General features: G+C 37.9%; 1 protein-coding gene across 2 annotated transcripts in view; it reads left to right on the forward strand.

Annotated features, from left to right (window-relative positions):
* Positions 1-3,932: 3,932 nt before the first annotated feature.
* LOC128028758 (neuronal PAS domain-containing protein 1-like) overlaps positions 3,933-23,137 on the forward strand; it is a 47,042-nt gene continuing 27,837 nt past the window's right edge. The window contains exons 1-3 of one of the 2 annotated variants that reach the window (XM_052616077.1): positions 3,933-4,358; positions 13,968-14,143; positions 19,070-19,308. In XM_052616077.1, coding sequence (XP_052472037.1) covers positions 14,049-14,143; positions 19,070-19,308 — 334 coding nt within the window. In that variant the 5' untranslated portion in view covers positions 3,933-4,358; positions 13,968-14,048. Of the gene's footprint in view, positions 4,359-13,967; positions 14,144-18,239; positions 18,297-19,069; positions 19,309-23,137 lie in introns of those variants that run through there. The other variant, XM_052616078.1, reaches the window with a different exon arrangement.

Raw genomic sequence — 23,137 nt, forward strand, 5'->3', positions numbered from 1 at the left:
CTGATACTTATTAATGCTACTGAAACGATTCAGTCAAGAGCAGTGAGTAATTTTTTTTCTTTTTATTTGATTAATATTAATGACAGAGAGCAGCAGGTTATTAGGCTGCACATATCTGATGCACAAATCCAATATGCTCATACACTTTCTATTTTATCCTTGCTGATTACATAAAAAAATGGCACATTTCAAAAAATGTTATTACCGTATTTTCCGGACAATAAGTCACACTTTTTTTCATAGTTTTGCTGGTCCTGCGATTTATAGTCAGGTGCGACTTATTTATCAAAATTAATTTGACATGAACCAAGAGAAATGAACCAGGAGAAAACATTACCGTCTCCAGCCACGAGAGGGCGCTCTAATGTTTGACGGTAATGTTTTCTCCTGGTTCATTTCTCTTGGTTCATGTCAAATTAATTTTGATAAATAAGTCGCAGCTGACTATAAGTCGCATTTGTTTAAAACCATATATATATAATTTTACATGGTCATGCACCACTCCTATTATCTTCAGCACCAATGAATTCCTTTTATTCCTTTTAAGTTTAGAGGGGAATTCAAAGCTTAAGTCTCATGGTCAAGACCTTTTAATACCTAACAAAACTGCAGCAGTTCTTGAGCAAAAGAGAATTTAGTGTTACCATTGGAATACTTGCAGCTTGAGACATTTTGGTGCTCATAACTGGTAGCTGATTGATGCTGATCAAAGAGAGTTTGTAAGCCATTTTGAACTTCATCAGACCTCGAGTATTCATGTTGGGAAAAAGATGATTTCTTTCATGCTGACGCCCAGACATTATTCTCCTGAAGCATTTAATGCCTTATCATCAGTCCATCGCTGTTACATAAACAAGCTAAAAACACATGGCTTTGAGTCAGAGAATTTAAAGACTTGTTAATCTGATGCTCCACATTTGAGAACTTTATCTGATAGAGTAGCATTTGAGATTCAAGATATAAAGCAACTTCACATCACAAAAGATTTGAACTTTTTACAGTATTTTTTGGGCTGAACTTTACAGAATTTTAAAACATTGATTAACTACACCTGTCGGTCCTCTACTAGGACACCTGTGTGAACTTCTATAGGGCTGCATGATTTGGGGAATACATCTAATTGTGATCTAATTTCTTAAATTATTACTAAATAAAATAAAAACATAATATGAATGTTAAATATTACTGTAAAATAAAATAAAAACTCAAGGATTTAAGAAAATGATATCATTTATTTTTAATTTATGTCTTAATTTGTCCTTCTTCAAATGTTAAACCCTCATAATTTTATTGTTAAAGTGAACCAAACTTGAAACAGAAGGCTGTGATTTAATCTTACATGCCAAGTAGCGATTTTGATATCGTAAATCGTTAATCGTGACTCAGTACCTCCACCAACAATCATCCTGAGTGAAGTTAGCTAAAATAATGACAGCTTCCAAACAGGTTTCCTAACCCCTCCCCCCTCTCTGTCAAAGCCCTGCCCCCAAAGCCACTCTTGATTGAGACAGAATTTGAAGGAAGAAAATCATACAGATTTGCAATGGTGACATTTACATTTCTGAATGAAGCATTCATTTAATTATTTAAGCACATTGATGATTAGAAACTATTTTTAAAGTAAGTTAATGGTGTAAGCACAGTTGGTCCATGGCAGAAGCTGATGTTAATACAGTGAGTGAATACTGGGCCTGTGCCAGAACTGAAATGGTCCAGGTGAGGACATCAGGAGAGGACACTGCTCTCTCTCTCTCTCTCTCTCTCTCTCTCTGTGTGTGTGTGTGTGTGTGTGTGAAATCATACAGACAATAACACTCTCTACGTTAAACCACTGTCTGAATCTTTGCATCAAGGACACTGGACAGTGGTATTCAGTGACTTACGCTACACTACTGTTGTCTTCCTCTTCTATTCTTCCAGATACACTATCTTTCTGTCATATCATGTTTGTGCTCGCTTTTCTTTTTTCTTATGATAGTCATGTCTGTGGACGTAGAGTTTCGTTGTCTTTATGTGCGTGCATTTTTTCAATTATTATTTTAAAACTGCAAAAGCTTTTCTTTCACTTGTAGAGTTTGGGTTTGGATGAATAATTTGGTAACTATGCAAAGACATAATAAATATAAAAATGTAACCACATTTCGATATTAAATTAAATTACATGTTGAGCACTAAAAGAGGTCTATTTGGGAAGTCTATCTTTTTATTAGTTTTATCAAAAAGTAAACATATTTCTTAAGGTTTCTTTAGTTTTAGTGTTTATTTAAAATGTGACAAATATGTTATTTCTTATACTGTATTAAAATGAGCTCCACTATTAGATGTTATTCTATGACATTAGCAATGTAATTCATTTAATGAGAAACTGTGAAATAAAAGCTGAGAGAGAAAACATGAATATTCTGAAATTAATATTTCAAAAAATGTAAAGCATTCATACTGGTTTGTCTGTTTGTATGAGAGCTGTATGTGTGTGTGTGTGTGTGTGTGTGTGTGTGTTTCTGAATCTCCAGATATTTCTTCGTCTACACACACAGTGTTTCGAACTCTGCCATATATATTTCTATTTTGTGGTATGTTCATTGAAGCTCCAAAATAAGTAGATTTAGTTATGAATAAAAAAAGACTTTTTTTTTTTCATAGGAAAACATTTTTTAATTAGGTCAATAATGATGATTATATCAGATAACACTTTAAGCTGTTATAGTAATTTTATGCAATGCGTCCCACCTATGGGGCATGCTCTCATATTTCACTTCTATTTCTTCGGGGTAAATAAATAAAAAAGTATAGACTGTATTAATGCAACAAGACACCATATTTGTACTAAACATGAAATTTATGTAAAAAAAAAAAAAAAAGAAGAAGAATACTCTGAACCCCACAAACTGAGAGCCTAAACTCTCCACAATTATTTGATATCCACAAAAGAACAGACTTGAGATCCACCAGTTGATAATCTCTGGCTAAATGTGTGTTTTTGTGCTTTCAGATGTGTGTTTGACAGAACTGTTTAGACTTCTGTGGGAGTCTTCTATAGTCTGGACCGTCCCGCTCTCCTTTATTTCTCTCTTTCACTATTTCTTTCTGTCCCGCTCCCTGACAGCAGCAAAAGTAAGAGTTCTCAAACCAATTTTTTTGTTTTCCTAATATCCCATCACCTCTGCATCACATTTTCATGTTTTACAGCCGCAGGCGTTCTTTTCTCCTCCTTCCGGAGCGCTTACACCAATTTTTGGCGTGACATAATCTGAAACGGTGCTTAAGTGAATTTATGTTGTGCCCCGTGCATTAACTTCTGCCGTTTTTGCTTTTATGTTGCGAAGAGCTTTTGTCCGAGTGCACGGAAGAAAAAGAAAGAGAGAGAGAGAGAGAGAGAGAATGAGAATTTGAAACCCAGACCACGGACTAGACAGCCTATCAGTATTCAGTGGAGAAAGAGAGTGATGGAGAGAGAGAGAAACTGAGGAAAGAAAAGAGGAGGGGTGATGTATCAATATTCTGAGTAGTGTTTGAGGGCAAGAAGAATGAACGGGGGAGGGTTTACTCGCTCAGTGTTTGTTAGCATGAGCCCGTTGGGGCAAGATGATATCAATAGAGCAGTTACGCTGAGGACGGAGACTAAAGTATGTGTTTGTCTGAAAGAAGTGTTGTTCAAGTCGAATGTGACGGAATCTTAGCCGAACGCTAGCCCTGACTCCACTCTCCCTCGCTCTCTTTTACTCGGTGTGCTAATCAGCATCTGAAAGGCAGCTTTGACAGTGAGAAAGAAAAGTGAGGGCAGTGGGGAGGAGGGAGTGTGAACGAGAGAGAGGGGGGGCTACAAGCATTTCTTTTATATTGACTGGTGATTGAGGAGAGAGAGAGAGAGAGGGGGAGCGGGTGAAGAGACGACTGGTGTGTGCAGCTTTCCCAAGAGGAAATTAAAAGAAAAGAAGCTCAACGAGGAGCGAGAGAGAGAGCCAAAGTGGGGAGCACGCCAGAGAAGGAAACAGACTCGCATCCTCTCACTCCAGTCATATCAGAGGCGATCCCGCTTGGGAAGTGAGGGAGGAGAGAGAGTGAGAGCGTGGTCAGAAGTCCACAAACACACACACACACACTCTTGCGGCAGCAGACCGCTGTGTATTCGACTGCTCTTTTGTGCCGGCAGCTGGGATTGTTCTTGGCCCCGTCTGACCCCCTTGTCACACCTCGTGAGTGTGTGTGTGTGTGTGTGGGAGCACGAGGGTCCTAGAATGTAGAGTTAGCGGAGGGGAGGGTCACTGGTTCGGGTATCCGGACGGGTCCGAGGCATCTGAGGAAGAGGAGGAGGGAAACATCTGCCCCCGAAACAGCTGGGAGGACATGCACATCAGGTGAGTCCCCTTGTAGTGGGAAACACAACTTCCTCTTGTTCTAGTCCATGTTGACGTCCACATGCCAGACTGTCACATGCACATCTGACAGTTTGAAGTCTCACTGGTGTAGATCCATTCCAAGGGTTTCTCCTTTCTCCTCTTAGACTTGTTGATGGCTGCATGCATGGAGGCTTGGCTTCCTGGGAAAGTTTTTGGGAAAGACACTTTGCTCATAAGTGCACTTGTCTTTCTCCCTATTGGGAACGGAGGGGAGGAACGCTGGGGTTAATTGTGCGAACCGCCTCGGCTCGCTCTCAAACATCATCTCTCACTTAATTAGTGGATTTTACAAGATCAGGGCGCTGTGCATGGGCGGCGTGTTGTGTGGAAGGGAGTGAATGGTAGCGGCGAGACGGCCGTCTTCTGTTATCTGATGTCTTTGGAAATTAACAGCTTCTTCTAAATGACTGGATTTATATTAGGAATGAAAAGCACGGGTAAATATTAACCTTCTCCTTCATTAGTCAGTTTGGGCTTCGCATGGGATTGTTAAAGAATCTAAATAGTTTGTAAAGATGTTTTAATTCAGTTCTACTTTTTTTTTTTTTTTTACTTTTTGTGAAGAAAAATAAAAAAAATTACAAACTTGAAAAAATGCATCATTCATATTGTAACAAGTAGAGTTATAATAATAATTGTAATAATAATAATTTATCTTACTGTTATTATTTTGTCATGCATTTTGCTAAATTCTTTTGATATTGGCAATGCTTTAAATTGCAATCAAATCACCTTAAACCTTATTTTCTATATATTAATTTGTGTATTTTTAAGCAGCTCCACAATTTTTTTTTACATTAAATCCATTTTTCATTATTACTCTGTACTTACTATGTACTTACAAAGTTGTTACAAGGTAAATAACTATATTGTAAAGTGTAAGTACTATTTTCATTTATACTGTGTATTTTCCAGCTAGATTGATTAATAAACAGAAAATTCACTTCGTTTATTTGTTTTACAGCAATGCTGGACAGTTGGGATTCACAGGGCAGGAATTATTTTGACACTTTCAGACTTACTATGGGAGCAGTTGCCCAGGAAAAGCACAACAAGTGAGAGGACTTGCTCGGGACTCTGTCATTTTAGGCTTAGGAGGTTGGAAGTTTACTTGCTGTTTTCTTTTCATCATTTTGCTTTGGGTGAGTGTTTCAGTCAATGGTTTCATATCCGTCTGGAAATCTACCGGTTGCTCTTTAAATGTAATTGTCTGAACACAGTGTAAAAGTGAAAATGATTTTCTACCTAACATAGGCTACCGGTTTAAAATTACTGTTATTATGTAGAGTAATGCAACATTATTTAGTCATGTTAAAACATTTTTTTCACTTGAATAAAAGCTGTTTATTAAGATGTTAGCCTACTACAGTACAGATAGCACATTTTGGGTTACCTAAAACATTTTATTTTATTTATTTATTTATTTTTACAGTTTTTATTGCTTATCTTTGCGAGGATAAATTGTCTTTCTTTCTTTTTTTCTTCTTTATTTTTTATTTTTTTATTTTTTACATTCTGGCGGGACTATGTTTTCTGAAGAATACATGTTACTGATGGTTAATTATTATTATTATAATTTTTTATTTTTATTTTTTTTACACATTCTGGCGGGACTATGTTTTCTGAAGAAAACATGTTACTGATGGTTAATATAATTTAACATATTGTAACTGCATTAATCACAGACCCAAAAATGCCATTTTATTGAGAGCGAGCTGGCCTGTTAGTAATGCATACACATCCGAAGATTATATCCGCATTCGGAGGCATCTCGGAAAAGAACGTCCAGAGAGAATTGATAGAAGTCATGCAGGTATGTACGAGGGAGCTATAGGACCATAAAGGCCGTCACACACAAACACACACACACTTGGAGCGGGACAGACAGGCCTGGTGACAGACAGTGTCAGCGAGGTGTCAGTGAGAAGCTGTTGGTGTCACACTTGGTTGACCTGATCTGTGGTCAGGCTGTCCACTGCAGCCCGTGGTGACTCCTTACATAACCACTTCCTGCCACTCACGCCCAGCTCTGCAGGGACACGCGTGGATATTTATATACTCAACATACACACACCACAAACACACACACACACACACATCAATATGTCTTTATAAACACACACACACAAACAAGAGCCCCTGTCGATACACAGACCCCTCAGTCTTCTGCAGTCAAGAAGATGTGATCGTACGTACTGCTTTTGACCTACTGCAGCCTTGAAATGATCGCTCATCATCCGTAACCTGTACATGAGCATCACACAAGTGAGAGAGAGAGAGCACCTTACGACACTCAGATATGTTTTTGACAGTCAGTATATTTTTGAAACCAAGGGTGTATCTCATGAAAATGTTTAGGTTGCATCTCACCCCCCCAAAAAACAAACTATTAACATATATAATTATATATATATATATATATATATATATATATATATATATATATATATATATATACTTTTTTTTTTTTTTTTTTTTTTAATTTTTCGATTGAGACATTGGAAAAAAAAATCCTTTTTTGTTATTAAATTAACATTTTTGGGGAAAATGTTATTATTTGACAATAAAATTATGTATCGGTTTAATATATTGCGAGTTGTCCATGTAGGGAAGAAAAGGGAAAAAACACACACTCTAAATGTATCCATAATAGTGCACAATCCTCGTATCCTCACTGTACTCGCAAATGGTACTCTGCTTGATACAGAGATGTTTAAATGCACTAATGTGCACTAATCTGCCTGGATATAGACTAGACTTTTCTCTGACATCATCTGCACAGCGATGTCTGGCTGTGTGAATCTGTGTGTGTTTCGGGACCTGTGTGTGTGTCAGATTTAGCAGTATTCGATTAACTACAATGCAAGTCTTTTCTATTTTCAAATGCGGATTTTTCCAATTTCCAAATCTTTCAATTTAAATACAATCTAAATAAAATTGTGTACATCCAACCAGATTCGCTGAAATATAGATCATTCAGTCTTGGAACTGAACAAGACATATTCATACTGAAATATCTGATTTATGTTGGCAGAACTTATATAATATCTGGACCAGACACATGTCAAGACACAGAGACAAGTACAAAACATAGAGAGAAAGAGATGCTGTTATCATTCTTTGTGAACACTTCATTTTCTCACTGTTGAATGATTGCGTGTGTCCTTAGAGCTGCAAGGGCTGAGGAAATCATAAAATTACTCATGCATTTTCCTCTCTCAAGCTTTCAGTTAGTCACTGTTTTGATAATTAAAATTTTATCTAAAAAGAAACACAAAAGTTATGATGAATGGAAGATCTCCGGGACCAGTCGAGCATCCGTTCCGCTTTCTGCTTCACCGCTGCGGGTCGGGCGTGTAAGGTCAGTTTGATCTAATCAAATGGGGTATTGATTCCATTTGATAATTAATGGGCCTGCAGGTGAAGATGAAGACGCAGCCTCCAGCTCGGAGGATTTGAGAGGAACCTTGGACTGGGAGTGATGGGAAGCTGCCAAGGTCAGCAGCAAACCACGAGAGCAAACCGTGTCCAGCGAGAGAGAGAGAGCTCCAGTTAAATGAGATGGGGAGAGAGAACTGCTGTTGACCGGAGCTGATTTATCAGCGCTCAGAGAAAACGAGACAACATCTGACTTTCTAATGCTGGACTTCAAATGCAGAGAGATGCGAAGAGAAATTAGTATTCTGCAGAAAAAGCTCCATATTGATGGAAAACTACATGCAGTATATATGTGTGTGTGTGTGTGTGTGTGTGTGTTGCTGAACTATTTGCACTTCAAAGATATCGGATTAATAATTTCAAAAGCAGATTTAATTTACTGTTACAAGTTATAACATCATTTCTGCAGTTATTTATATAACATATTACCTCGATATGCATCGAAGACTGAGAGGAATGAAATTATTGACATTTTCTTTTATTCATGACTCTGTGTTAATCTTTTAAAGATGACTTTTGTTCTCTCGGATGGTTTTAGTAGCATAAATACTTTGTTTTTGCGACTTTAGCAGCCCTTACAGAAATGACAACCAATAACTTTTTTTTTTTTCTTTTTATTTTTTTTTTTCCTGATATTAATTGAGCCAAAGTTTGCTGGAAATTAAACCGTTTTTACAAGAGAACAAACTGGACTTACAGAATTGCATTGGAAATCGACGCGTTGAACTTTAAAGCAGTGATATTTGCTGTTCAGGTGACAAGCCACAATGAACATTAACAGTAAATGAATATGGAAGATATTGATTGACTTTCACTTTTGAAGAATAAATTGTCAGAGGACAGCATATGGCATGTGAGGGGAAAACAACGAGAAAATACTCTTTCTTACTCAAAATTCCACTTTTAATTCAACTTGTTTCATATTATTAGTAAAATGTACTAGCAGTTGTAAATTCTACAACAAATTTGATATTGTACTGGTAAACTAATTCTAGGTCTTCACCTTCTTATCATTACATACTGCTATTGCTTTCTTCCGCAATACACAAATGGAAAAATGTCAAAGATTTCTTTTGTTTTCCATGCAAGTTTAGCTTTCCGACTTCAAATATTCTGAAGCCATTTGATGAATGTGTTTCATGAGTAAATGAAGAGTAAAAGATGAGTAAAGGATGACTGAACTGTTGTTTTTGGGTGAGTTGGTGCTGCAGACCAATGGATTGGATGGATGATGGATTTCAGCATCAGTAGTCGATCTCTCAGTGTCAGATTAACCTCTAGACTAGGGTGACCATAAGAGCCATTTTCCCAGGACGCGTCCTTGCCAAGATTTCTATATTGCCTAAAACATCCAAAGTAGTTTGACCAATAACATGCAGGTATGGTACATAATCAACCGATCGTGGTGTGTTAGAAGGTGTGATCTACAGAGAACGGTGAAAGCAATGCAAATACATGTACATGTTAGGTGTTTGTTCGTTCATTAACTTGAAGCGTCGCTGTGCACCGATCACTGCGTGACACCAAAGTACCAAGAGAGTGATTTTAATAAATAAGGAACCATCAGCTCTGCTCTCTATAGCTCTTATGAATGTCATACAATGATCGATCTGCACAGCACAAACAGCCAAAATCTGGATATTTCAGTCAATATAAAAATCCTGGCAAGGACGCGTCCTGTGAAAATGGCTCATATGGTCACCTTAGTCTCGACAGTTATGGCTAGAGAGCTGTGTGATGTGACTGGCCCGCCACAGCTGTTTGCTGTTTAGATTTATTAAGAAAAAGGAGGCGGGTGCCAGGAACGTGCGAGAGAAAGTGCCCGGTGGCCACATACAGGAATGGTTTTCTTCTTCTGTCAAAGGCATTCAAAGGTCAAAGTCACCAGAGTCACCCTGCATTACGAGAAATGAATAATCCAGAGCGTTCCTGAGGTCCTTCACACATCCTCATACCACTGCATGTGACATTTAGGATGGAATGGCAGTGTTACATCTGCTCTGGAAATGTGGGACCAATAAATGTTGTTGGGAGAGAGAAGAGAGAGGGAGTTTGTGTGTGTGTGGTGTATTGTCTCCGTGCAGACTGGCTTAAATGTGTTCATTTTCCCAATTTGGTGGCTCCATAGGGAGGGGGTGGAGCGCACTAACGAACCTCTGACAGCTGGAGGCCCTAATTAACCATCCCCTCTGAAAACAAACAGCCACAGGCTCATCCAAACGCACACCCAGGCTTGGTTTGCTCTCGTACCCCGGCTTGAGCCAAATAACACCGCATACAAGCCACACAAAGTTCACACACGCTGTAGTTAGGATCCACACCCTTGTTGCTATTAAAACAATATTAGCATTAAAAAATACTAATTCTGTCATCGTTTACCTATTCTGTTGTTATCATTCACTAAAACTATTTTTAAAAAGCCTGTAATTGAAATTAATGATTGAATGTAAAAAAAAAAAAAAACTTGAAATGACTGTAAATTAGAAAAGTTGTAAAATTACTAAAACTACAAATGAAGCACAAATAAAGCTAAATAGAAATATTGAAATTTAAAACGAACAAATATGAAAATGAAAGTTACTTAAAATATGAAATATTATAAAATACTCATGTTTTTTTTTTTTTCTCCAAATTTGTTGATTTATGTAAACACACACAAGCACACACTTGTATTTCATTGAAGTCTTTGGGATTATAAAATGTTTTAAAGTTTAAATAAGTATTTTTTTTTTTTTTTTAATCCATACAGTTGTCCATTGTGCTGGCTCTGTTCGAACCGAATCTAATGCAGAATGTCATTGAGATAATTAAATTGCACAATCATTTTTACAGAGTATGCGAGAAGGGCTAAAACGACATTTCCAAACCTGAATGATTTTCATTCTTCTGCAGAACAGAAAAAATAAGTTATTTTAAAGAAATCTGTTCATACAATGAAAGTAAGTGCGTTCCAGAGCTAGTTGCAGTGGAATCCATTGACTTAAATGAATGATGCCTAGAAAACATGGTAAAATGGTAAATAATTTAAAATTGCAAAAAGCATATTGATTGACCAAGTACTTTCACAAATATATGAAGCAGCTCTAACACTTCCATAAATGTTTATCCTGTAAAAGTCCAGTCCTTCAGTGGAGGACACTGCCTCTCTTTCTCAGTAAGGATGTGGAAAGTCACTTTATGGTTGAATTTCACAGCAGACCGTGACCTTCTCTGATACCATTGTCTGTTTGTGAAGGGCATGAATGGGCACACCTTGCATCAAGGTTACAGAGTTAATTGAACAATTACGCTGGACAGGACCTCCATTATGTCTGCAGAGATCCTGCACGCGATTAGATGAGGCGCGATAGGCTAAAGACCAGGATGTGTGTGTGGTACAGCTCCTAATGCTGATTGCGCTCCTTCACATGTACTTGTCCGTGCATGCTTCTGATCTCTTATATGTGCAAAATCTGGTGCAAGTGTTGTTTCATATCAAGTAATTTAAGAGTTCTGATGTTTCATTTTGACATCGTCATCTAGAAGAACAATCTGAGAAGCATGAAATGTCACCATTTGGCCACAGTTGAATGTGTTATTTGCCAATTCTTTTTAATTATTTGTGAAATTTGCTAACAATTTCTGAGTTAAAATTGATTCTACACCTATATATTTTTTTTATTGTATTAAAATTCTCTTCTGGGCATCAGAACAGGGTCAAATAATTGTTTTAAGCTAACAAGGACATTAAAGCACACCTCATACAGTCTCTGCAGCTCATGCTAAGCTGTTGTGAGCTATGATGTAATAGTACTTTTCTTGGGCTCACCTGAAATGAACAGGGCTTTATACAAGTTCATGTTGTGCCAGAGGTGGCATGGACGCATATGATGAATCCGCTGACTTTGTGCTGTTTGTGTGTTTGTACTGTGCCAGGTCAGGTCAAAGTGGTAGTGTAAGGGCTGTGTTGTGATCTACCCAGAGCTGGCCAGCGGGCAATTCACGCCTGTGGGTATGGCATCACGCAGCCGGAGGGCACACTGGCCCTTTAAATGTCATAAAGACGAGCACTGAGGCCAAAAAGCCCTGGAAACTCACGGAAATGGAGTCTGTTTTTGTGTGGGTTTGTTATTTGGGATTTTCTGTACTTTACATCCACAAGACCAGTTGGATTTAAAGAGAAAAGATAGTAATAATAATAACACTGTATATCCAAACTGGTACATACCAGCATTAAAGCTGCAGTAGGTAACTTTTGTAAAAATATATTTTTTACATATTTGTTAAACCTGTCATTATGTCCTGACATTGCCATTTGCATACATCGCTCCCGGTAAGAAACAACCAATCAGAGCTGCGGTCCGTAACTTTGTTTGTGTTCAAAATGTAGAAAAATGTATATAATAAGCGAGTACACCATGAATCCATTTTCCAAACCGTGTTTTTAGCTTGTCCTGAATCACTAGGGTGCACCTATAATAAGTGTTTATATTCGGACTATTTTAGATTGCTTCGGGGGTACCACGGCGGAGTAACCCAGTATACCTTTGTGATTCTTCATAGACATAAACAGAGAGAAGTAGTTCCGGCTACGATGTTCTTCCGCAAGACGCAAGCAGTTCTGTTTATTAACCGCTAGAGTGTCACAAGTTCCCTACCGCAGCTTTAAGTGATATGTACTATATACAAACTGCTTGAGTGTTTACACTGTTGCAAAATGTAAACACAGCTTTATATATAAAGTTGCATGTATGTCACATTCTCACATACATAAAGCGATACACACTGTTTAGCAGAGTTAATTGCCTGATTTTATATTGTTTTTAATTTCATCACAAAATATATCTACATTATTGCCCAGCTCTTTTTGTAAAGTTGGATATAAAACTATGTCTAGCTTTATAAATATACATACAGTATACCCACATATTCTCTATTGCATATCTCAACTGCTTTATTGCTTGTATTGTCACAAATTGTTAACTGTAAGACACTCTAGAACAGGCTGTTTTGTTAAGAGACAGTGAATAGCAAAGGAAGAATCTGGAACCGGCTCTCTTGTCTGTGTACTCTTATATTTGGTACTGTCTGATGAACACCAATGCAGTATATAAAAATTTAAACAGCTTTTTGATAACATGTAAATGCTGTTTTACTTCTTTTGTGCTTCACGACAAGTGAGGTCGGAAACTGAAATTTGGCTGATGTGCATTATTAATGAGTCATTGAATCGTTCTTTAAACCAATGCATACAAAAACACTGAATGTCAAGAATGAACAAGCTGACGGTTTTCATTCAAAGCACTGATAGATTAGATTATTTCTAAATGAATTAGTGAGTCATTGAATCATTCATTCAACTGATTTGTTCCAAAACGGTACGTTTGCCTTCATTTTGACTATATGTGAGCGCTCAAATCATAATTTTTAATCAAAATCAAATCTTAATCAAAACATAAAAACATTATTTACCCCGTTTGTATCTGCGAGGCATTCATTACACATTTTCCCTGTGTGTTAACGTCAGTAATTATGGCTGTCGAATGTCTGACTCTGACTTGACTCAATGTATTTAGCCCCGCCCCCAAACATATGATTCGACTATCAGTCAAATATCTGCAAGATTTGAAAATTCTGATATGACTATGAAAATCCTTACTCGTTGACACCCCTAGAATCAATATTTTAAAATTGTCTGTAGCATATTTGAAACACACTTGTGCTTGTAAGATACTGCGTGGATATGTCATGTATTATAGTCCTATACTTTCAACCATATATTTTAATAATAGTAAAAAGTGTTTGCTACTCTTTCAAAACTCAGTTAATGTAATTTGGAAATTAAATGGATTATATGAATTTAAATGGATTATATGAATTTATCGGAGGTGTTTGTTAAGGCAAGTAATACTATTATTCACTGTTGTAGGACTCAAGACCAGACTCAGGACAGCATCTGAAATCAGTCTTGACACATTTTGTGGTCTATGCCGATTCGCACAACTGATCTGCCACCCAGATCGGCATATGAGTATGCAAAAAAACTCTCAGAACACAGTCGTCCATCATAAAATGTAAAAATCTAGTTCACGTCATAGCAGTTTATTTCAATACTCATTTCTCTCTTCCTTCTGTTCTGTTGTCTTTCAGCTCTTCTGTTGGGGGTCTCGGACTGACATAGCCTCGGCCAATCACAGCCTGAGTTAGAGGTGGCGGCCCATAGGGGGCGTGATGGCGGCCATGCCGTTCGTCAGCGAGGGAAAGTGTGTGAGCGTGGAGTGGGACTTCCTACAGGGGCTCCTCGCCAAACCACCCACTTTACCCTGGTGAGGACAAACACACCTTCACACAAACATCAAAGACACTTCTTTCTTTTTTCATTTTATTCATGGATTATTTTCTTTTTTAAAATTTCTATGCTTAAATTAGATTTTAGTAATCAAAAAGGCTAATTAATTGAAATCATGATAGAATTTAACACCTCGTCAACAAAAATGTATTTTTAGGGGTCCCGTGAAATCTTTCTTTTTGCCCCAAATTTATTTTTTTCCCCGCCAAATTAGAATTGTTCCTTTATGATTTAATAAAATTGTAATACTCAAAAAAAAAGAAAAGAAAAATGGAAAAAAGAAAGTCTAATCAATTTCATTCATAACTACAAAACATAAGTTTAATGTTGAAATTAAAACATGGAAGACAATTGTGTGAAACTCAACAAGAAAATATTACTTTAGCCCCTTTCACACTGCACGTCGGACCCGCAATATTCCCGTAACATTGCCGGGTCACCTTCTGTGTGAAAGCAACCACGTCCCGGAATTGATTACTGAATTGAACCCGGGTCGGGGACCTAGTAACATTGCGGTAATCGATCCGGAACGAGCGCTGTGTGAACAAAAGCCAGATCCAATGCCGTGTCGAAGTGATGACGCGCGTTATCGCGCGACTCTTTTACCGGCTGTTTTGAAGGAAGATCAACGTTCGCGACGAAAACATATGTGCAAACTGTAATGAAGCAGAGATCAGTTAGTTCCTCACTTTCCGCGCTGATGCTGAGATCGTTTGCTTGCTTCAGTTAAAATATAACGTGCCAAGAGTTGTCGACTCGTACATTACACGTCACACGCTGATGTCACGTGTCGTTACGGGATCTTCAAGGGTTGTGTGTGAAAGCACGCATATATACCGGGTCATCACTGGCAGTGTGAAAGTGCCAAATCTAGCGACCAGGGAACAATTACAGGAACACTTTACCCCTGTATTTGCCGGAATGGCAGTGTGAAAGGGGCTTTTGAGACATTCCACACACACACACACACACACACACACACACACACACGCACGCACGCACACACACACACACACACACTTTGATGCATCAAATGAACAGTCTTCCCGAACACATACAGTAGCTAACAATTCCATTTCTCTTTTGCGCTTTGGCTCCTGCCTCGGCTCAGTGTAAGCCCCTGGTTTGGATCCATTAGCAGGAGATTAACTAAGTTTTAGTAGAATTATTAATGTCTGCTCAGCTGTGGAGGATATAAAACTCAACAGAATCAATGGCTCTGTATTGACTGAAGCCTCCAGGGCCATCTTAGTACAACAATGAGATGTGCTCGGAGACTTTTTTACTTGAACAATGATATTTACACACCGAGAAATCTCACAGGGCCTCAGTCCACATTACATCCACACAAGTGTTTTACCAATTTTTTATAATACTTATAATTTCTTGAAATAATAATAATTATTATTTTAACTGTAATTACAAAAATGCAGATAGAAATATATTACTAGAAAAGTAAAAAATTGATAATACTTTTAACTACTGTAACAGTAAAAGTTAATGTGTCTTAAATCCACTTGCAAACATTCAAACTCAAGCTTTAAGCATTTCCCATCCTCAAGTCTTTATTCTGGCAGAACACTGCTGAAATGCAGTATCATAAAGTAGTACATCTTTTTTGCATATGCCGCGTTCCCAAATGCATGTTAAACTTGCAGCACGAGCAGAATTAGAGTTTGTTGAGTTTACTGTGAACCGACATGTTCTCAGACGATGAGGAAAAAACAAATCAAATGCAGTGCATCAGACTATCAATTTATTTAATTAATTTAATTAAATCACAGCTTTAGATTTGATAACTGCACTAAGCTAGTGAATATAATTAATTATTAGCTTTTCATCAGCTCACAAACCCTCCTTTGGGAAACCCTGATGTAGACAAACACACATAAACTAAAATGTTAAAATGCTGAATCACACAAGTTTGCTGATTTACACACTCGGTCCTTAAAACACAACAGGGTCTTGTTTAAACAAATAAATTAGTCCATTTTCAATTTGAAGGGCTGACTCTTTTGTGTGTGCTTTTTGGCGGTTCCCTTTCATTCTGTGGGTCGCCCTCTTCTCTCACAACACACACACATTTTTTCCTCGCCTTCCCTCCCTCCCGAGCTCATACTGCCCTGCATCTGCAGGATGAATGAGAATCAATGTCACAGACACAGAAAGAGAGCGAGAGAGGCGCATTCGGCTCCGTCTCGCAGCGCAGTCACAAATTGTAGAGTGGCCGTGACAACATAATTCCTCCACTCAGGCCCCATTGAGAGCGAGTCGATATCCAATCAGAGTGACAGCTACCTGGGCCTGCCCCCGAGACAACCCCTCCCTCCATCGATCCCTCAATCAAGACTGGGGCTCACCACCCAGGAGGGAGCCTTGAAAAGAAACGCAGGCATTGGACGCTGGTGAACCTGATCACAGATCAGCCATCATTCTCTGAGATGTCTGGAGAACAGCTGATGGGATCAAAAGAGATCTAGAGTGACAGCTTGACGCTTACTGGCGATCTCCAAAAAAAAATCATACTAAATAAATAAATTCGCCCTGTTTTCTAAATGCACGTTTTTTTTAATGCACATTTATGCACGTTTCATTTTATAATGACTTTTTCAACTCAATATTCTGTGCTTAAAACCTGCCCTTTTCTCACAGTCAACTGCAAGCTTGCATTAAGATGTTCCTTCGTCCGATCAACAACCAATGAATGTTCCAACCTTACTTTTTGTCAGTTGGAAGGAAGTATCTGGCTACTTCTGTTTCATTGCAACATTAGAACTAATTGTAGACAACTTGTTCTAATTATTAATTATTGGGGACTATTAAGGGTGTTTTGAAGAATCATATTGGTTCAAAGGAAAACGCCCAACTTGCATGAATTCTGTATGTTTTTATACCTGCAAATGAGGCTGAAATAATGAACACGGAAACAAAGAAAAAAAAATGACAAATGACATTTATGAGCCATATATATATATATATATATATATATATATATATATATATATATATATATATATATATATATATATATATATATAAAATAAGTGTCATGTAATAGAATATTAGATTCTATAAAAGTTTGAATTATCGGTTTGTATAAATATTTTTTGATGTATTGAATTCATAACAAATTATTAAAATATTTTCTGTTACCTGTAAATGTTTTTATTAAGCAGACAGCATCTTTTTTTTATTTTTTAATATTCGAAACAAGGGTTATACAAAATAAATAATAAAAAATGCAGAATAATAAAATGACCACCGTTAATCTCATAATTTCTGACCAGTATGTATAAGCAGAGAGAAACGGCAACTAAACATCTTTATTATTTCTAATTCGGCTAAAAGTGATGCAATATTATCTGAAAGCATAACGCGTAACGTAACTTTGTGTCTGCCAACTATTTTGTTGGAAAGTCCTGGAGTCACTAAACCTTTTATTATATATTATATTATTAGATATTCTACACTAACCTAAAGGATTATTAGGAACACCATACTAATACTGTGTTTGATCCCCTTTCGCCTTCAGAACTGCCTTAATTCCACATGGCATTGATTCAACAAGGTGCTGCAAGCATTCTTTAGAAATGTTGGCCCATATTGATAGAATAGCATCTTGCATTTGATGGAGATTTGGGGGTTGCACATCCAGGGCACGAAGCTCCAATTCCACCACATCCCAAAGATGCTCTATTGGGTTGAGATCTGGTGACTGTGGGGGCCATTTTAGTACGGTGAACTCATTGTCATGTTCAAGAAACCAGTCTGAAATGATTCAAGCTTTGTGACATGGTGCATTATCCTGCTGGAAGTAGCCATCAGAGAATGGGTATATGGTGGTCATAAAGGGATGGACATGGTCAGAAACAGTGCTCAGGTAGGCCGTGGCATTTAAACGATGCCCAATTGGCACTAAGGGGCACTAAGGGGCCTGAAGTGTGCCAAGAAAACAACCACCACACCATTACACCACCACCACCAGTCTGCACAGTGGTAACAAGGCATGATGGATCCATGTTCTCATTCTGTTTACGCCAAATTCTGACTCTACCATCTGAATGTTTCAACAGAAATCGAGACTCATCAGACCAGTCAACATTTTTCCAGTCTTCAACTGTCCAATTTTGGTGAGCTCATGCAAATTGTAGCCTCTTTTTCCTATTTGTAGTGGAGATGAGTGGTACCCGGTGGGGTCTTCTGCTGTTGTAGCCCATCCGCCTCAAGGTTGTGCGTGTTGTGGCTTCACAAATGCTTCGCTGCATACCTCGGTTGGAACAAGTGGTTAATTCAGTCAAAGTTGCTCTTCTATCAGCTTGAATCAGTCGGCCTATTCTCCTCTGACATCTAGCATCAACAAGGCATTTTCGCCCACATACTGGATGTTTTTCCCTTTTCACACCATTCTCTGTAAACCCTAGAAATGGTTGTGCGTGAAAATCCCAGTAACTGAGCAGATTGTGAAATACTCAGACCAGCCCGTCTGGCACCACCAACCATGCCACGCTCAAAATTGCTTAAATCACTTTTCTTTCCCATTCTGACATTCAGTTTGGAGTTCAGGAGATTGTCTTGACCAGGACCACACCCCTAAATGCATTGAAGCAACTGCCATGTGATTGGTTGGTTAGATAATTGCATTAATGAGAAACTGAACAGGTATTCCTAATAATCCTTTAGGTGAGTGTGTATTGTTATGATAAATATATAATATTATATTGCATATATAAAATAATATATCAGTTTCTCACACCCTTTATGTTATGAGGAATACACATCAGTCAGTAATCAAACAACACTAACTTGCCTTGACGTCCTTCTACATTAACATTGTCTAATCACTGTCATCCTTTCTCCTTCGCTTCTCTTCTTTTCTTTTCCATCCTGTCTTACTTTTTCCCAGCTTGCAGAACATGAGGAAGGAGAAGTCGCGCAATGCAGCTCGTTCTCGGCGGGGTAAGGAGAACTTTGAGTTCTTTGAGCTGGCCAAGATGCTTCCGCTCCCCGGGGCAATTACCAGCCAGCTGGACAAGGCCTCCATCATCCGCCTCACCATCAGTTACCTGCACATGAGACACTTTGCCAGCCAGGGAGACCCACCCTGGAGCCCTCTACTGGAGGGGGAGAACAACTGCAACAAGAGTAAGTGTGCGCATTACACCGAGAGAAGGAGAGTCAAACTGAGAAACTCGTTTCCTGGAGGGCCCGAGTCCAGTAGCGTTTGAACAAAAGGGGACGGGACCTTTTGGTTAGGAATTGAGTTTGATACCCCTGCCCTGACCAAGAGAAATGTCATTTTTTATGTGAAAAGAAAGTAGTGTGGATGATATTTCTACACAAAATTGGAATTGAAACTGCTAAATAACGAGAACCAAAAATTTTAATCGTCAGACCTAGGAGGTCAATTTAAGTCTTATGCTGTTTTATTTTTTTATTTTTATTTTTTTTTTAAAGAGGTTAGAGCTGTGTTTACAAAATGTTGGACATATAACATTAAATAAAAATGTTTCAAATAAAAAAATAACGAATCATCTGCCAGTAGGTGCAGCTAGTTTGAGACCAGATGTTGTTTTATAGTTAAACTAATCACCAACTGATAAAAAATATTTTATTTTTTAATTGTAACATTTTTAAAAAGCATGTTTATGTAGCTATATTGAAAAAAATGACTGAGAATTATTTTTTCTAAATATTTTCTGTTGTTGTTTTTTTCTAGATAAACACTGGATAATAATAATAATAATAATAATAATAATAATAATAATAATAATAATAATAATAATAATAATAATAATAATAATAAATAAGTAAAAATTTATAAATAACAGATAATAGTAATAAACAGTGAAACATGCAGCCAAAGTAACCTTACAGTGGTGGTAACTACTGAATGCTGGTTTGAAGTGGTTAAATTATATTTCACACCAATTAAAAGACAATTATTTTATATCAATATTCCTTCGTAAAGGGTGTGTTCATTTGTATAACATTTGAAAGAGCAAGACTGACTCTCCACATTTTGACAGTACACAGTAAAGAAGATGAGCAATGGAAAATGCGGGATCCTTCACTACATCTCTCATATTTTGAGGCAGATTTATATGAAGCTTTCATCGACAACATCAATCCTGACGTCGATTTGTGTTTGTGGTGCCAGTAACAGAGGAGATGGCTTTGAGTAAACCACAGCGAAACTCAATCTGAACATGACAGTGTCGATGAATACAAATGCATTATTAATTTAAATTATACATTTAAATAGAATAGGCTATTATTGTCTTATAGGTCGCTCGTGTGCATCGCTTGGGATGCTCTCACGTCGAAAATTGCTGGAGAAGAGAGCGATAGAGCGCATACACATGCAGGCCGACACACACACACACACACACAGAAAAGTAATTGAGATTGCGCCACAGGAGTAATCACTTGCAGTCATGCAGAGTTAAACACAGCTCATCTGAAATAATGCATTTGCTAGTTCACTTCCACCTTATTGCAGCGTACAGACTGTATACAGATTGCAGGAGCAGAATCCACTGTCAAAGCCATCATCGGGATACATATTCCTCTCTCTTTTCAGAGGGGTCTCTGCCATCGGAGTTGATTTGAGAGCAGGCTATGCTCTGTCATTCATTACATCCTCTGATAGGTTCATCTCAGTTGTGAGGTGAACAATATATCTAACAGCCAATTAGCCGCTGCCTGTGTGTGGAAGCTGGCGGGGATGAACAAAAGAGCCAGAGTCCTCCTCGCTGAAGCTTGTTAACAAGTGGCCAGACCAACGAAGTCTGTTTCTGAGAGATGGTCCTTTAGCGAGCCTCATTATACCTGCCGCATCGAAGCCATTCATCCTGTTCAAATACCTGGGCCAATGTCTCTTTTTCTGTTTCAAAGCCTGGTGAGCTGCCTTGCTCTCTGCTGTCTACTGTGACTTACTAGAAGCGTTCGACAGTCTAGCTGTTTAAAAATATATATTATCTACACTGCCAGCTACTATCAAAACGTGGCTAATTACACTATTTACGGGAGAATTATATCTTAAAAAGTAAAAAAAATATCATCTGATTTTATATATATATATATACACAAAGTGCATACCGTTCAAAAGTTTGGAATCAGTAGGGTTTATGTAATTGATTCATACATTTATTCAGCAAGGATGCATTAAATTGATCAAACGTGAGAGATAATCCAGCAAAATATTGAGCAGCACACTGCTTTTAACATTAATATGACATTAAAAATGTCTCTTGGTCATGTGGTCATGTGACAATGACAACAAGGCAGATGTAGAACATTGATGTTATATTCATAATACACAGTATTTGTAATTCTTGCACTCCTCCGATGCACTCTGTTACGCAGTACTTTGTTTGTTGTTAGGATGTCAAAAAGGTTTAAAAGTAAGGTTATATTTTAAGCTGGTCTGCCTCAGCAGTCTAACAGACCTATAGTCAATGTCGATCTCAATTAAGATGGGCAATCAACTCAAAGTAGGCGGGGTTTACTGTTATCACAAATAAATCACAATTCAATATCACCATTTTCATCTTTATTCAAAAATAAATTTGCCGATGCAGACTGAAAAGCTGAACACTCGTGCGAAGTCGCATTGCCTCGGCCAATCAGAGCGGCGTTTACTGGTTGGGTTATGATGATGTGCTGCCTCGACCTCAATCAGAGTGATGTTGACTGGTTTTTGTCTCTTTGGTTGAAATCCAAAGCGCTTGATAGAGAGTTGTCATCACCTGTCCTTTAGCTGATATTGGTTCTTTTTAAATTAGAAATAAGGAGGATAGGCCTAATATATGCTACCATGAAATTATTTTCTGAACTATAATTTCCCACAAATTGCATTTCCAAATAAATAAACATATACATGCAAAAATGCATGTATGCATAAAGAAATAACTTGATTCAGCTACCTTAAATAAACCAGTTAAAGAAAAACAGGAAAATGTAAAAAAAAAAAAAAAAAAAAAAAAATTGACGTCCAAATGACATCCTAAAAAGTTGATGTCTGAGAGTATGGGATTTAAGATGCAGCCATAGTAGCTTCATTGGAGTTTTGTTTAGAATAATAATTAACTTAGGGTTATATAATGAGTTTAGGTAGTTATTTTTTGTGCACAGTGTTATTTTAACGCATTCAGTGGCTGGTTAAACTGAATTGCGAGTGTTAGCTGTGGGTAAGATGCAGATCGTTGCACTGAACTGCCACAGACGCTCGCTGAATGTGTCCTGGTGTTGAAGTTTGCTGGAATAAACTGGGCTGTTACGGTCATGATGCATATCTTGAACCACACTGCAGAAACATGAGGCCGTGCCCGGCTCTTCTCAGGACGGGTGGAGACGACGGGTGCGAGCGGAGCGCCCTGAGGTGGGGCGGTGGGGATGCATGGTATGGCTTTTATCTGCTTCCCACGTTTCAAAACCAGGATTGAAAAATGAATAGACAGAGGAAAATCAATTGCATGACCTTCACACAGGGCGAAAGTGGAAGAGGGACGGGGAGGGCGAGCCGAGGAGTAATGGAGGCACAATGAGAGACAAGAGGAAAAGTAAAATGGTTGTGACAAAAAAAGTGATATTTTATCTCTCTTTATACGTTATGTATAGATGTGTTGTGTGTGTGTGTGTGCGCGAGTGTGTAGTTGTGCAGGCTCTGCCGGGGAACGACAGTCTTTATGGATAATGGGGTGATTAAACCTTTTATGTTCGACCGCCAGACCTATGGCCCTTGAAAGGATACATGCACATATATTAGCCCTCAGTGCTTGCGGATCAGCAGATCAAGCACAAAACAACGGCTTCAGTTCCAAACAATTTTTGTACAGTTTGTTATTAGTCACATTTGATAAGTCAAGCATTTAAATGACCCCCTAACCTTCATATATATATAGGCTAGTTAATAAAAATAAATGAAATCTTTGAAAACATGTCTAATTATCTCACACAATTTGCTTTGTTA

This window comes from Carassius gibelio, chromosome A15, assembly GCF_023724105.1.
Source record: "Carassius gibelio isolate Cgi1373 ecotype wild population from Czech Republic chromosome A15, carGib1.2-hapl.c, whole genome shotgun sequence".
Classification (NCBI taxonomy): domain Eukaryota; kingdom Metazoa; phylum Chordata; class Actinopteri; order Cypriniformes; family Cyprinidae; genus Carassius; species Carassius gibelio.